The sequence below is a fragment of the Saimiri boliviensis genome, chromosome 2 (assembly GCF_048565385.1).
Source record: "Saimiri boliviensis isolate mSaiBol1 chromosome 2, mSaiBol1.pri, whole genome shotgun sequence".
Taxonomy (NCBI): Eukaryota; Metazoa; Chordata; class Mammalia; order Primates; family Cebidae; genus Saimiri; species Saimiri boliviensis.
This window is the reverse complement of record NC_133450.1, coordinates 218,201,430-218,217,571: the sequence shown is the minus strand read 5'-3', so window position 1 is coordinate 218,217,571 and position 16,142 is coordinate 218,201,430. Positions and strand designations below refer to the sequence as shown.

The 16,142-nt window shown below is 43.1% G+C and overlaps 1 protein-coding gene across 7 annotated transcripts in view; it reads left to right on the top strand.

The window, feature by feature from the left end:
• MAPKAP1 (MAPK associated protein 1) overlaps window positions 1–16,142 on the top strand; it is a 260,780-nt gene that overhangs the window by 175,241 nt on the left and 69,397 nt on the right. Inside the window, exon 8 of one of the 7 annotated variants that reach the window (XM_074395350.1) lies at window positions 4,370–15,981. The exons of the other annotated variants lie outside the window; for them this stretch is intronic. Within the exon in view, the coding sequence (XP_074251451.1) occupies window positions 4,370–4,383 (14 nt within the window). The 3' untranslated portion in view covers window positions 4,384–15,981. Of the gene's footprint in view, window positions 1–4,369; window positions 15,982–16,142 lie in introns of those variants that run through there. 7 annotated transcript variants of the gene reach the window in all.

Sequence of the window (16,142 nt, the reverse complement as noted above, 5' to 3'; positions counted from 1 at the left end):
AAAAGTCCATGGAGCCAGCATGCAGACATCCCCAAAGTCTTGAACTTACTTACAGTGAAAGCCTTGTGATGAGATCCTTCTGTGCCAAGAACATAAGGTCTGTAAGGGCCTGGCAGTGGCTGCTGCAGCACTGCCACCTTTGTCAGCAAGCCTGAGCCTCGGCAGATAGCCATTGTTCTCTGTTCCACTGAAGAGATTGTGGAATGCCACCCCATTGTCTCCTGAAAGCCTAAGTCAGTGCATTCTCCTCTTCTGTGACCCTTGGAGGATTTGTTTCAGGAGGTGGCTGTTGTGGATCAGAAGATCATGCTTCCACTGGTGTCTTAAAACTGGTTATTCTTCGTCTTTGAGCTCCTTGCTTTAATCTTCTCTTCAGTAAAATAAGGTCCCAATCATATCATAGTTTTCTGGTTGGTAGCCTTAACCATGGAGCTTTGTTAAGACCTGGTTTCTAGAAGACCTACCTGGTTCCACCCCTGTTCCTGTTACTTTTTTTTTTTTTTCGAGATGGAATTTTGCTGCTGTTGCCCAGGCTGGAGTACAAATGGTGTGATCTTGGCTCACCGCAACCTCCACCTCCCAGGTTCAAGCAGTTCTCCTGCCTCAGCCTTCCGATGTAGCTGGGATTACAGGCATGTGCCACCACGCCTTGCTAATACTATATTTTTAGTACAGACAGGGTTTCTCCATGTTGGTCAGACTGGTCTCCTGCCCTCAGGTGATCCACCCACCTCGGCCTCCCAAAGTGCTAGGGTTATAAGCGTGAGCCACTATGCCTGGCCTCCTGTTGCTTTTTCTAGCTCTCTGATACGTTTCTTAACCTGCTTGAACTTCATTTTCCTCATTTATGAATGAAAATAATAATGTCTTCTTCATAGCATTATTGTGAGAATTAAGCAGAGATCCTTGCAAAGCACCAAGCACCCAGTAATTCTTTGCTGTTACTATCTTATCATTCGGTAAGTGTTATTCCTGGTCCCTCTCAGTTTCAGCTATGAAACCCAGTCAGAGTCACAATTTTGTGATCTAATGCTCTTTGTATGCATATGACTGCTTTGAGTCATAGTTCAAAAGAGACTTCAGCTGCTAAGGAACCCAGCTCAAATTGAGTCCACATATTAGGTACAGTCCAGAATGTGTGCATCTGTCTGCCCAGCTGCTCGTTTGGGCATTTCCAGGGGTCTGAGGCCCCTTGTCAGAGCAGTAGAGCATCAGCAAGAACATAGGAGTGCACGTGTAGGAATGACCTAGCCTTCCTCCAGAACACCCTGCATCTGGAGCAGGATATGTAGAAGGGTTAAAAGCTGGAGAAACTTTAGTCATAAATTTTCTTTTCAGCAGGACTTCCCAGGGAACATCTGACATTAGCAGAGAGGAAATGCTGATTGGCCTGGGAGTCAGCTGAAGGAGACAGGAACTGCAGTGGAAGCTGCTGGATTTACTGTTATTAGCAAGGCAAATGGAAAGCCAGCAGGGCAGCCCAGCTCCCAGATAATAGATCTAACAAGAAAGAAAACTCTGAGAAAGGAAAATGGCTGGCAGCCACGTCTCTTCTTCTGCCATTTTCCCCATTGTTTTTACCTTTTTGTTTTGTTTGTAGCACAAAAAGAAGCATATTTTAACATATTCGGTTTTAAGTCACAATTGGCTTAAAATAAAACAGGATATATAATTCAGCTTCTTATCTGTTTAATAGCTTGAGAGCTGAACATAGCAAAATGTGCAAAATTGTATTAATATAATAAATAGTTGCTATTTATTGAGCATTTATGTGCCAGACTGTTTTACATCTGTTATTATCTTATTCTGTATAATAACCATGAGTTAGAGGTTATCATCATCCCCCACTTAGAGATGAGAAAACAGTACTTAGAGCACTTAAGTAATTTCTGAAGATCTTATGAATTGGTGGTAGAGCTTGAATTTGAACCCTGCCATCACGATCCTTCTAGTGGAGCGTATTGAGGCAAGAGCTTAAATGGCTATTATAAAGCTGGACAGAGTAGTGGTAATTAAAGTGCTGGGAATGTATTCAGGGCAACCTGAATCTATGCTCTTAGGTTGTAGTCCTCAAGCCTGGCCTCTCTACGTACATTAAAAAATAAAAAATAAGTAAGTACTTACCAAGGCTTGTGTTCTGACTTGAAACACAACCTCATTTGGCACAATGATCATTAGAAGGAAGGCAGAGAGAAGCCCTGTTGGCAGGTGGAGCCAATCTCTGAAGGATCTGGCTCCCACAGCAGGGAACAGGGCAGATGGGCAATCAGCAGCAGGATTGGGAGTGGGGGCACAAGTACAGAGGGGGAACTGCAGGTCCTGGCAGCAAGGACCAGGGAAGCAGATGACGCTCAGCATCCGGGGGTGGCCGTACCAAGAGCCACCGCTTATTCAGGGTTGAATCACAAAGGCAACAGGTGAGTAAAAACCCCAATGTCAAAATTGCCTGTAGGAAAGAAAATCTCTTTACAAATGTCCATCAGAGGCAATGTATTATAATTTTTTCATTAAATTCACACAGCTTTTTTCTCTAGCATCATAACTGCTAAAAGTACATATTTTTAAATGCTAAAATCAAACTTAGTCTAGAAAGACTGAGGCACCGTCATCCACCCATTTAATGCAGTTATTCATCACACATTTACAAGATTCTATAGTTGCAAGGATAAATTCAGGACTCCTGCTTCATATTCACACTCTTGGGGCTCATTGGATCACCGAGAGTCATGGCAAGTGGAAATATCCCAACTGCTTAAATTGTGCTCTTAGTCAGGTCTCTCCCTCTTTTTTTTCCTCATTTTTACCTAGTAAATATGGTTGAATTTAGAGAAATTAAATGCATGATTTATGCACAAGGAAATCTAGACAGGCAGGCAGGCAGCATCTTCAGAGAGGCCCACTGAGAACCTAGCATGACGTCAGGCCTGAGAGCAGGGTTCTGGACAGGGTTGGGCCAGGAGCAAGGACCAGTTAACTGAATGACATGTGAAGGCCAAGGTGAGATTTTTTTAAAGAGGAAGCCCTGTTTTTGGTTGGCTGGGATTGTAGAAATCCTCTTGCCTTGAAGCAGAACCTGCAGATGTTAACTGGTGCAACTTTCCCTATTGTGGGAAAAGGAAGGAGGCCAGTCTGGGACTCTGGTTGGGCCTGATGTCATGGGGTCAGAAGGAGAAAAGATAAGACTTAGGGGATGATCAAAAAGGAGGGATGTGATTTTGACAAACCAGAGGAGTCAGTCTGGGTGAAGGGAAGGGCGCAGCAGTGACATGGAGGTAGGAAGCCAGGACGTACATGCACTGAATGGTGAGACTAGTTTGGACAGTGTCCTGTAGAGGACATTGATGGACCAGAAATTAGGATGGACAGGAAATTAGAAAGCCTTGAGAGTAGGTTAAGGACTTTGCGTCGTAGCCTGTAAGGAAGTTGTGAAAGGATTTTAAGCATGAAGGTGATACCTTGAATCCACCAGAATTTGGCTCTGGAGAACACTCTCTAACAATAGGGTAAAGAGTGGGTGGCTGGAGGCCAGGAGAAGATTGGGAAACCATTACTGTGGCCTGAGTGGGAAGGAATGCAACGGAGACCTATTAAGTGGGTAGAGTCTGCAGAACTTGGGAGCTAATTTAATGTCACCTGAGAGTGCCGTGTTCACTATGCCAGGTCCTTAGGGGCCAGATTCGGAGTCCTGTTCATCTTTATATCTACAGTGTCTGGCTCAGGACGTGGCACATGGTAGGAGTTTGGTAAATGTTTGATGAACAACTGAATTAATTCACTGGGGGAATCATGGTGTCATCATTGGAAACCCAGTTACAAGGGAAAAAACCTGGTTTGAGAATGGAAGGGGGTAGTAAGTTTATAGTTGATTGTCCTGTAAAACTGGAAGCAATAAAGGGCTTAGAATTCTCTCTGTTCTGCAAAGGCTGGTCCAACCATTCACTGGCAGTGGTGCTTTGCTGAAGAGTTGGTAGAAGTCCCTAAGAGGCCCTGTAGCCTTTTGTTCCACCCAGGCCTAGGGCCCCTTCCACTAGGGCCACTGGCATCAAGCTTGCCAAATAGTTAATCCTGGTGCCTTACTAAATCTGCTCAACATCCTGTCAAGTACATACAACTACTGTGTTATCTTCATTTAACAGAGGAAGAGACTGAGGTTCAGAGAGGAAGTGATTTACCCAAGCCTCTGACAGAAGCAGATTTGAAAGAGAGTCTTCAGATTCCAATGTATCATAACAAAGTCTGCTGACTGAAAACAGTTGGCTCTAAGCTTGCTCTCCACTGACTCAGGTTGGAGTCACCACTTTTCTATAGCTCAGAGAAGGCTGCAGACAAATGAAGTCTCATTTTTGTTTCTTCTGTTTTTTGTCCTTAGGTGCTTGTGACTAAATTCACTAATTTCACTGGCTGTCAAGGCTGTGTTAAGGAAAATGGGTTTGAACTGCTGTGGGTTTTGAGTACTGGACTGGATGTCAGAAACCTTTGCCATCACGGGAAATTCTGTCACTCTGGATTTACTATCTGTTCCCCACAGCTAAATTCCTCCGCACTGTGATTTAGCACCCTGGATCCCCATCAACCAGTTTTGGCATTTATTTGAATGCATTACTCCACTGGTTTCCATAAACTATTTTACAATTGTTTAAAATAAATGACTGTTTATTTCCACAAAAACCATCTGTATTTCTTTACAGAGCAACAGATAACTGTATGTAAAATTTGGTAATGTCACAGTGACTCAAGTTAAGAGAAACAGATTGGATTGAAAAATTGGATTCTTAGGGACAGTGGTAAAGATTTCCAACCTGCCTAACAAGTGATATCTGAACTTCAAGGAGGAAAAAAGAATTCCTCTTTTACAAATAATATGGGGCTTCTTTCTCCAAAGAGAAGTACATTCCCGCTGGCTGCATAGTGACAGGATGTAGACTATTAGCACTCCTCATGGCAGTGAAGGGTCTGGGCCGTCTAGCACACTCTGCCCACAGCGACGTATACGAGGCTCCTGTCCAGTGGCTCCCAACCTTCTGCAAGTTTTGAAGTTTTGGGTTGTACATGTGTTACTTCTTGTTCTGATGTTGAGTGGGCTCCACTTAGGCCCGCGTGTTGTGGCTCCGATAACTTTGGTAGGTTACATGTTGGGATAGGTGGCTACCGAAGGTGGGCCTGGGTGAGAGAAACTGATCGGAATGAGGGGTTGGGCCCTGTCAATGATGGTTTTCCATTCTCCAGTCAATGTCCAGTTGAGTCAGCTAGATCCACGCTAGTTCCATCTATCCCTAGGGAAACCCAGTCAGAGTTGGGAGACTAATGGGAATCTCCAAACAGTAGAAGCATTTGGGGTCAGATGAAGGTAGATCTCCAAGTCTGCTGTGGAGGAAGACGTAGTCAGGATGTAGCCAAGCAGGCTGGGCTTGTTTCATCACCAAACAGTCACTCAACACACCTGTATGCTGAAGCCGTCCTAGGAATATAGACATGCTGAAATGCTCTCTCTGTTCTCAACTTGCATATATGTAGTACAAGAAATCTTTTTAGTGTGGATTGCACAAAGAAGTCCAGAGACAGTGGCATCTGAGCAGTTTTGATTACTTGAGTGGGAAAAAACATAGACCAAAGAAGTGAAGTAGAGGGAAGATTGTTCCAAACTGAGGGACTAGTATGGGGAAAGGCACAGATGGTTGAAATGGCATGGTTTGGAGGATATTTCTGGATTACTGTATCATTAGAGGGGAGGAAGATGAGATGAGTAAGACTGACCTGGAGTTTTCAGCCACTGCTGGAGAACTAGAGACCCTTCTCTCGCCGAGTGCTGCTTAGAAAGCAGAAGCAACAACCCAGGCATGACAGTACAGCTAAAGCTACAGACTTCATGAAAACTGTGGGCCAGGCATCCTTTCTCCTTACACTTTTTACCTGTAGTAACTCAATGAATCCTTGCAGTAACTCTTAAGATATAGGTGCTGTTATCCCATTTTTACAGATGGGAAAGTAATGCACAGAAAGGCCAAGTAACTTACCCAGGATTACACAGCGTGTGAGTGGTGGAGCTGAGACGTCAAACCCAAGGAGTCTGGCTCATAAGTGTTATATCATACTGTTTCAAATGTGCTGCGGTCTGCAAAGTTTGCAGAACATTCCTTAGATATACACTATATTAAGTCTAGGCAGGGATCAAAGCCAGACCTTTACCCGCAGACTGTGGGAATGGACTCCTGACCACCACTTGTCTCAAAGCCTGTGTGGAGGCTTCAGAGCTGCCCCAGAAGAAGACCAATCAGAGACATTATGGGGTACCCTTTGTTTTTGGTGGCACTGTGTAGAATCTGTGAAGAGGTTGGGGCAGGCATAGTTACCAGGCTGTGGCTGTGGTGATAACAGGAGTGAATTGGATCTGCCCCTTGGTCTACAGTTGTGGCCTGCATTTGTAAACAGTTTTTGTTATTAATTTTTAAAATTATAAATACATATATATTTTTAATTGTATTTTTAGAGAAACAGGGTCTTGCTTTGTCATCCAGGATAGAGCACAGTGGTGTGATCTTAGCTTATTACAGCCACGATCTCCTAGGCTCAAGCAATCCTCCCACCTCAGCCTTCCAGGCAGCTAAGACAAATGCATGCCACCATACCAGGCTAATTTTTATTTTCTGTAGAGATGGGATCATACTATGTTGCTGTTCTTGAACTCTTGGCCTCAAGCGATCGTCCCTGCCTTGACCTCCAAAAGTGCTGTGGTCCCAAAGGGATTATAGGCATGAGCGAACACACCTAGCTGGAAACAGTCTTTGTAGTCTGCCCCAGATGCTCCAGGCAGTCCTCTTCACCTTTGCCTGCACAGCCCCTTTGAGCAGCACTGGAAGCTTCTGTGATCTGCCTGTGGCTTGACTGTGGGCCTCAGGAACCTTTAAACAGGCTCTATCCCAAGTTAGTTTCTGGCTCCCCAACCATTTAGATGTCTCTTCAGAGCCACTGAGCCCACACCGTGTGTGAGGAGCCAGATGCTGTGAGAGGAGACTCAGGGAGGCTCCAGGGGCCACAGTCTTCCCTAGTGTGGTCTAGCTGGAATAGTCTCTGAGATTTGTTCCACCTCGTTTTTTAAAATTGAATTTTTAAAATGATAAATTTAATACCTATAATCGTCTACTGTCAAAAACCCAAACATGATAGGAATCTTTAAAAATCAAAAGCCATCTTTGCTGCTACACCTTCGTCACAGGTTACTGTAGGTAAAAGAACAGCTGTGAGAACAGTTTGGTTCATGACCCTCCAAATTGTGTTGTGTATTTCACAAATCCACACATCAGTGCACCTATGTAATTGGGGTTTTACTTTATTAACATGTAGCATACTCTACACATTCTATATCTTATAAATTTAATGATGTATCATTGAGATACATTGAGTTATTTCTGTCTTATTAACTTAGCTTTGTTTGTTTACTTGCTCTGTCGCCCAGGCTGGAGTACAGTAGCACCATCATAGCTCACTGTAACATCGAACTCCTGGGTTCAAGCAGTCCCCCCACCTCAGCCTCCCAAGTAGCTGGGACTACAGCTCTATACCACCACAACCAGCTAATTTTTTTATGGTTTTTTTTTTTTTTTTTAGAGATGGGTTTCACTGGTCTGGAACTCCTGGTCTCAAGTGATCTTCCCACTTTCACCTCCCAAAGTGTTGAGATTACAGATGTGGGCCACTGTACCCAACCAACTTAGCTTATTCTTATAACAGCTACAGGACACCCCAGTATATAGATATACAATAATTTAATAGTTTCCTACTGGTAAACTTTTAGGTTTATAAAATGTTTTATATTAAAACAGTACTGTAAGGAAGATCTTTGAATATACATCATTGTATACTTGGGCTACTATTTCTTAGAAATATTAGCCACAAGAAGTAGGTTGTTGAGTTCAATTTTCAGTGCCACCTTGTTGCGTTGAAAACCACCAATGCCACCTCGTTCTGTTTAACAAAGATCCAAAAATCTCCAATGCCATCTCATTCTATTTAACAAAGATTATTGAGCACCAATGAAGAGGCTTATTGCTGTGCTGAAGCCCTGGAAGACAGAGATGAGTTTTTTAAGAAAGTCCGCCTACCCCATCTTCAGAGAGTGCCCTGATGTTGGTGAGATATGGGGAATGACAAATAGACAAAAGTGCTTCTAATTCAGCATACTCGGTACACTGAGGAAAGCAAGTCCCAAGGAAGGTGGGATGAAGGAGTTCTTAATTTTGACAGGGATTCAGGCAGGGCTGCAGAGAGGAGGGGATATGCCAAAAGGATGCCTCCCTGCTCCTCCCAGGAGCCCATTCGTGAGGCTAGGTATTCAAGAATAAATTTGTTCTAAAGAATTATGATGCTCCTACATTTTCTCCCACACAAAGAAGGAAATCTCAGCCTTACACTCTTTCCCTTCCTCCTCTTGGCACTTTCTGATTGATGATTGGAAATGATGGCAATACATAAAGTATTTTTCTTTTTATTTTATGACCTGGTAATAGCAGTAACATATTTCCAGTAAATGTTTTCTATTGCAATAAAAAAGTTGTAACAAGGCTAGACATGGGTATAGTTAAACCCTAAAGAAATCACACTTTCAGAACTGTGGATTGAGGCAGTAAGTCTGTAAATCACTTAACTTAGATAAAGTACCCCCACCCCAACCCTGGAAAAATCAGGGCAAGCAGCTGGTGTTCATGTGACATGCCTGCTGTGAGGGCTGGTGGACTCTGAGTTTTGACCCCCTCAAGATCAACTTCCCACTCTCTTCCCTGCGGCCTGGCCTTCCACCCAGCCTCTTTACTCCTTTCTGAACTGATAAATCATCTAAACCTTACAATTCTTTTCTTAAACCCAAAGATCAAAACCTATACTGTTCTTTATGGGACACAGCATAGCAGAGTGATGGTGAACACAGGCTTTGGAATCGGAAACACCTGCATAGCCCTGGCTTCACCATAGGTAAATGACTTAACGGCGCCATGGTTTATTTTCCTCCTCTGTAAAGTGGGGATCAGTAGGGCCTACCGCATGGAGTTTTATGAAGATCCGGAAAGCAAATGTGTGGAAGGCACTTCGTTAAGGGCCAGGAAAATCCTCGATGTCAGTTGCTGATGCTGTTACTATAATCCAGGATTGAAGCAGTACTTGACTTGTTTTCAAAAAGGGCAAATTGATGATTTTGTCAAATTTGTGATATAACTTGACATGTATTGAGTGCTTACGTGCTAGGTGTTGTGTTGTTAACACATAATCTGGGAAATTACTCCGTGAAAGTTTAGATCCACTAACTTGCCCAGGGTCACGTAACTTGTAAAAGAGCCAGGATTTCAATCCAAGTCTTTTTGACTCCAAAACCAACACTCTAGCTGCCACACATCTGCCTTCTAGGATCAGATGCTCACAGCAGCAGTAGAGACTGTAAAACGTTGGGTAATTCTGTCTCACACCAAACATGGCCTCCTTTTGCTGGTGAAGATTGTGAGCAGGTAACATTGAGGGCCTGTGGTCTTGGAACTCCAAGGCCAGGCAAAAAAAGAAGCATTTCTTTCCTTAATCACAAGCAGAGTGGCCCGTTCCTTTGCTCACCCTTATTTAAACTCTGTTACTCTTAAGAGGATGAATGGCTGCTGCTTCTGTGTGTCTGGTGTCCTTAACATGCTTTAAAAATTAGGCCTCTTCCAGCCTTTAATTTCTTGTTTTAGGCTGACACCTTCATCAATGGTCTAGTGCAAGCTTTCTGTCGACTTGAAGACTGCTGTGTGAAAGTGGTTTTGCTGTCCTATCAATAATGGTCATAATTTCCCCAATACTCTCATCAGCAGTGAATTGAGTCTTGCAGCAAAGAAATGGAAACCCCAGTGCAGTGGTTTGAAAGTGATTTGTCTTATAGACGGCATCTTCTTTCAGTAAAATCAGGTCAGTGCAGCACTGCTGGGTCAGATCTAAGTCTAAGACAAATTAGTTGGAGGAAATTGATCATTTAAACCTTAGGTTATTTTTTTAGCTACAGTAGCTTTTTAATATCTCTTTTTTCTTTATATTTGTTTTAATAAACTTTAATCATCATTATCATCATCATCATCATCATTAGCCAAATTAAATGTCGTCTCAGTCTCAGCCAAGCCTTAGGGGAAAGAATGCCCTCTGCTCAGCCCACGGAAGCGGCCTTCCCTTCGCAGTTTTGGGGCTTGCTTCCATCGTGACGTTGTCGTTGTTTAACCACTGAAGCCCACTCCTCTTCATCTGCTGGCTGGCCCCCTTGCTAGGCTTTGTTTATTGCACTGACTAGCCCCTTGACCAGTCTGTTCTTCATTGCTATTGAAAGTTAATGGGGGCAAAATTGCATTCCCAAACATTTGAACCTGAAGTGGCCAGGGCCGAACTTAGTTGATCTCTGGTGATCGGTTCAATTTAGTTACGATTTTTTGCCATTAGGCTGGGGCTGAATGATGGTGATTTGGTTGAGGCCAAATGTCTGAAGAAAATTGGCTCTCTGATAAGAGTGCTGTTATCAGAGGGGGCTACCTTCTCATTTACATTTAGATGAGTATTGATTATTTATTTACTCAGAGAAGTGAGATTCGTTTCCAATCTTATCTTTCTCGTCTCTGCTTGTCAGCAGAAAGAGAGATAGAGCTCCTGACATCAAGCCAAGATAACAGCACTTTGTAGCAAAGATAAAAGTTGGAATGGGCCTTTTTCTAGTGTTGACTGAAAGGATAAGTTTTAAAAATTAGAACTGATGGGTCATGCTTTCAAAACCTTTCCTGAAGGTTTTGCAGTTTAACTAGGCAGGAGAATTGGTTTATTGGAACAGCCTTGGTCTTTCTTCTTTTGTAATAGGGATTGTATTTAATTTGATTATATTCAGCTGTTTCACTGAGCGCAAATGGGTGTATTGGCTCAGAAGACGCTAAAGTGTGACCTTATTTTCATGTCAGCTTGTTCCTTTTTTATTATTTAAATTCCAAATTACCCAATCTGAGCCTCAGAGGGGGTATAAGCTACAGCGGTTATCACTTGAATATAGCTCAGTGCTTATATTAAGATCAAGCAGAAAATGATTGTAGTTGCCCCTAGAGGAAGAGTTATAAGTGATGGAGCTGACACTAAATGCAGACATTTTAGAATAGCTGATGCTGGGTCCAAGCTCTGATACGGACAACGTCAGCATGGTGACTTTGGCTCAGTGAGGAACGCAGATTCAGTCAGCCCTGCCATAGAACAGTCAAGGCTTGGCACGATCCTCCTGAAATGGGTCTTTCTGCCATAAGTCACCAGCCCATTGTCAGCAGTGCCACCAGAAGAATCTCACCAAAGTATAAAGCTGATTGTGTTACTTCCCTGCCCTGCTAGCATCTGTCGCTTATAAGAGAAAATCCAAGTCTTGACCAACAGTCTGGGCCAAGCTTCTTGGCCTCAGCTCCCCCTTTAACAAGCTTGCTTTTAAGCTACACGCAGCATTTAAGATTAGAGACTTGCTCGGCAGCCAGGATTCCTATAGTTCCCTAGTCTCTCAGGTCCTACGAATATTGTCTAAAAATGGCAAGTAAATGTCAGAACCCACAGAACAAACCATGACAGCACAGATATTAAAGCATATGTGATGCTATACTACCATCCAGACATCCATCTAACCAATGTTTTTTGATGCACCAAGCACAGAGATGAATCATCCCTGCCTTGAGACTAGGAGAGTCAGCGAGACAACGCGAGCAGGTAAATTAGAGAAGAGCCCCATGAGTGCTCCTACCAAGGTAGGAACAAGGCACTGTGTGGGAGCACGGAGGAGGGGATAGGTGACTCCACCCTCCCTTCCCTGAGGTGGAAACATCTGAACCAGGTTGTCTGGGAGGACTCAGATCTAGGCGAAGAAGAGGGAAGAGGGAGTGGCACGTGCAGAGGCCAGAAGGCACTGATGAGCCCACGTGGACCATGGGAAGTTCAGTGTGGAAGAAGCCAAGACTGTGTGGGGTGGACATGTGAGCGCAGACCCAGCGTCACATTTCCTTTAATATCTGTGCTGCCATGGTTTGTTCTGGGGGTTCTGACATTTACTCGTCCATTTTAAACTATATTTGTAGGACCTGAGAGACTAAGGAACTGTAGGACTCCTGGCTGCTGAGCAAGTCTCTAATCTTAAATGCTGCCTGCAGCTTCAAAGCAAGATTGTTTAAATAGATATGCATCCTGCACCCCTACTTTGGACACATGAGGGAAAGAGTACAGATATTCGCTTTGATGCCAGCATTCCCTGCCCTGGTATGCCCTGCCTGGTAAGGCTGTAAGCCTTTTGTGACTCATAGGCTAGGTAGGGATCTGCCTAAACCTTATCACAGCAGTTTCTGTTTCAGTCTGTATTTGCAATAATAGTAGCTCTCATTGGCTGAGCACTTTGCTAAGGGAAGTCCTGGATTGTCTCATTTAATTCTCACAGCAGTCTTCTGAGGGAAGCTCTGTAATCCCCAATTTACAGATGAGATTAAATTCCTTTCCCAGTCACAGCTGGCAGTGTTACTCCCTCTCAGGGCACAAACACCAGAGATGTTCTGCTCAAGCCTAGCCTTTCCTCTTACTGCTCACACTCAGTTTTTTTCTGGCTCTGAGCAGCTCTTTCATATTAAAGCAGCTGTTTAAATTGGTGAATGGAAAATATTTGACATGAAGACATAACCATGAGTGTTCAGCCTTTGACTTGGTCATTTTTCCTTGCACAGGTGATTCTCAGACTTGTTCTTATGGTCAGCAATGATAATGACAGGTTAATTCATTTATGTCCTACCTTGATCCCAAAAATATTTGGAATTATTATAATAGATTGAAAAATACATGAACCACTGAGGACAGTGGTGTGTGCCTGTGGTCCCAGCTACTCAAGAGGCTAACATGGGAGGATTGCTTGAGCCCAGGATTTCTGGGTTATAGCCTAGATCAGTGATATGCTGATAAGTGTCCACACTAAGTTCAGCATCAATATGGTGACCTCCCAGGAGTGGGGAACCACCAGGTTGCCTAAGGAGGGGTAAACCGGCCCATGTTGGAAACATAGCAGGTCAAAACTCCCGTGCTGATCAGTAATGGGATTGCACCTGTGAGCAGCCGCTGCACTCCAGCCTGGGCAATATGGTGAGACCCCACCTCTTAAAAAAGTACACGAACCAGTAAACTACATGAAAGGAAAAGGAACATAAAGATTAAACAACAAGTTTACGAGTCCCAAGGAGGAGGAACTGGCAGAGAAATGCATGCCCAGGTCACTATAGCCACGCATACATACAGTGCTGAGCTTCCTGATGGGCAAAGGAGAAAGGGACATGGTAACAGCTAGTCACAAGATATATGTTAGACTTTATAAAGATACAAAAGCAAGCCCTTTGCTCCAGAGAAGTACAGCTTTTCCTGACACCAAGGTCTGAAAGAAGTTTCTCCCATGGGTCTCTAGAAAGAATACACAGAGGGAAAGAGGCAACAGTATGTCTTCCCTCTCTTCGGATTTTGGCAGGCACTTGCTTTCCATTGGATTTCAGCTTTCAGCTAGCTTGCAGCTGTTAAAGAATTGCATGGTAAAACCTTTTACATTTCAGTCAGGGGTTAAAGGGCAAGGAAGCTGCGCTAAGCCTGTAGCCACCAACCAACAGATTCTACAGATTTTCTTTGAAACTTATGTGCTGAGATGTTTGCCTGAGGTTTACAAAATCCCATAAAAATCCTGCCTGGGTATTATAACTTGGAACCCTTCCAAAGTGCCCAGAGCAGTATTTTGTTCCTAGGCCATTTGGTGACATGGTACTACTGCAATAAATACATCATTGGAATGCCCAAGCAGGCTTTCTCGATGCTACAGAGGAACTGCTTCCCAGAATCTTCCTTTTGTGTTCCTCTCTTCTGGGAAGTGGAGGACATGTGGCTTCATGCGCAGCTGTGACTTTTTAAATCCTCTTTCCAAAGTGTGAATGTTGCCTTGAGAACTATGTCCTGTTCAGTGTGAAAGAGTAATATTATATTATATTTTATATAATAATTTCTTTGGCAAAAAGTCTGTTTGTAGAAATTGACCTCATGGTTTGTCTTTTTGAAAAAGACTATTTTTGGCTTCTTTTTCTATTTTCCTCCTGTGTCAGCCTCCTAAAAATTAAACAAGTATTTGATGGAGATTGATACATAATAAGTCTGGGTTATCATCTTGACTATCATCAGTAGGCATTTATCTAGAACTTGGTGTGAATGAGATGCCGTGGTTCATAATGCAATATAGAGAGTGCAGGCCTGGGCCATGCTAGGTATGAATTCTCCTACTTCTAGTACTTCCTGAAGGACATTGAGCAAGTTCTTTATCTCTGCAAATCACAGTTTCTCCTCTGTTAAGTGGATTTATACTCTTTACATCTTAGGATGACCAAAGAGTGAATGAGATGATCAGTACATAGAAGACCTAGCACAGAGACTTGCCACATAGGTAGGGCCTGTGATGGTGGTAGATTGTCCATGATGTTAGGATCTCTTAATATTATTACAGTCTGATGATGATAATGATGGTGATAGCTGATACTGATACTTAAATAGCACTATTCATGTGTTGGACACTGGTCCAGCTGCTTTACAACTATTAGTTCAGTGAATCTTTAGACAGCCCTGTGAGGTAGGTGCTATTATTGTCCCCTGCTTTATAATGAAGAAAACTGATAAGTTTTTAAGTTGGCTCGAAGTTATACAGCAAAATTGCTTGGCCAGGACTTAGGCCAAGGCAGTTGGGTCCCAAGTTGATGCCCTTAACCACCTGGCTCTATCACCTCTCGTATATAGCCTGCCTCTCATTACACAGTAAGGCCTGAAGTTATCAGTCCGGCCTTTTTGTGGGTGGGGGGAAATGTGAGAAATACTGTAATCTTTCTCTGAGTTGTCCACTATTAGGGTGAGGATTAAGGAGAGAAATGCAGATTTATTAAAAGCAGTTTTCCAATTGGATTTAGATGTCAAGTTTCATATACAGCTTAACCACCCTGCCTTCCCCCAGGTTGTTACCATTGGTCCTTTGCTAGGTTCAGAAATGGCTTTCCAAGTTATTCTTTAGCTTCGATGGATGAGCAGGGAGTACACAGGACAAAAAACTAGCCGATTTTCAGTTACTGACTAAACTGAGCATAGAATATTAGGAACATTCCTAAGGAAAGATGGAAGGGCCTTCCTGGATGGATAGAAGATAACATCTGATCATGTTTTGATGAGAGGGAATGGTACTACCATGGACCCAGAATGCAGCCAGAGCATGAAATATTTCATATGTGTGAATTTTGTTAAATAGTTTCAGATTATTTTCATTTTGAATTTATAGAAGTTAAGTGATTCAGATTCTAGATGAATCCACAAATCTACAAAAGGCTTTATTTATTTGCTTTTCTTCTTTTTTTTTTTTTGTACTTTGGGCTCTGGGGTATATATGCACATACTGCATCCTGCAGCATTGTTGCCTAAGTACAAAAAGGCCGGACTGATAACTTCAGGCCTTACTGTGTAATGAGAGGCAGGCTATATACGAGAGGTGATAGAGCCAGGTGGTTAAGGGCATCAACTTGGGACCCAACTGCCTTGGCCTAAGTCCTGGCCAAGCAATTTTGCTGTATAACTTCGAGCCAACTTAAAAACTTATCAGTTTTCTTCATTATAAAGCAGGGGACAATAATAGCACCTACCTCACAGGGCTGTCTAAAGATTCACTGAACTAATAGTTGTAAAGCAGCTGGACCAGTGTCCAACACATGAATAGTGCTATTTAAGTATCAGTATCAGCTATCACCATCATTATCATCATCAGACTGTAATAATATTAAGAGATCCTAACATCATGGACAATCTACCACCATCACAGGCCCTACTATGTGGCAAGTCTCTGTGCTAGGTCTTCTGTGTACTGATCATCTCATTCACTCTTTGGTCATCCTAAGATGTAAAGAGTATAAATCCACATCCCGCCCACCCCCCCCCCCCGCAAACAAAAAGCCTTTATTTATGGTATAAATTATGACCTCTTTATAATTGACCAGTAATTTATAGTTTGCAGGAGGAAGAAAGGTTCAAGGCAGACAAGCTTTAGAGCCAGAAGACCCCCTTGGATTTCATTTCCCCCTTTCTACTTACCT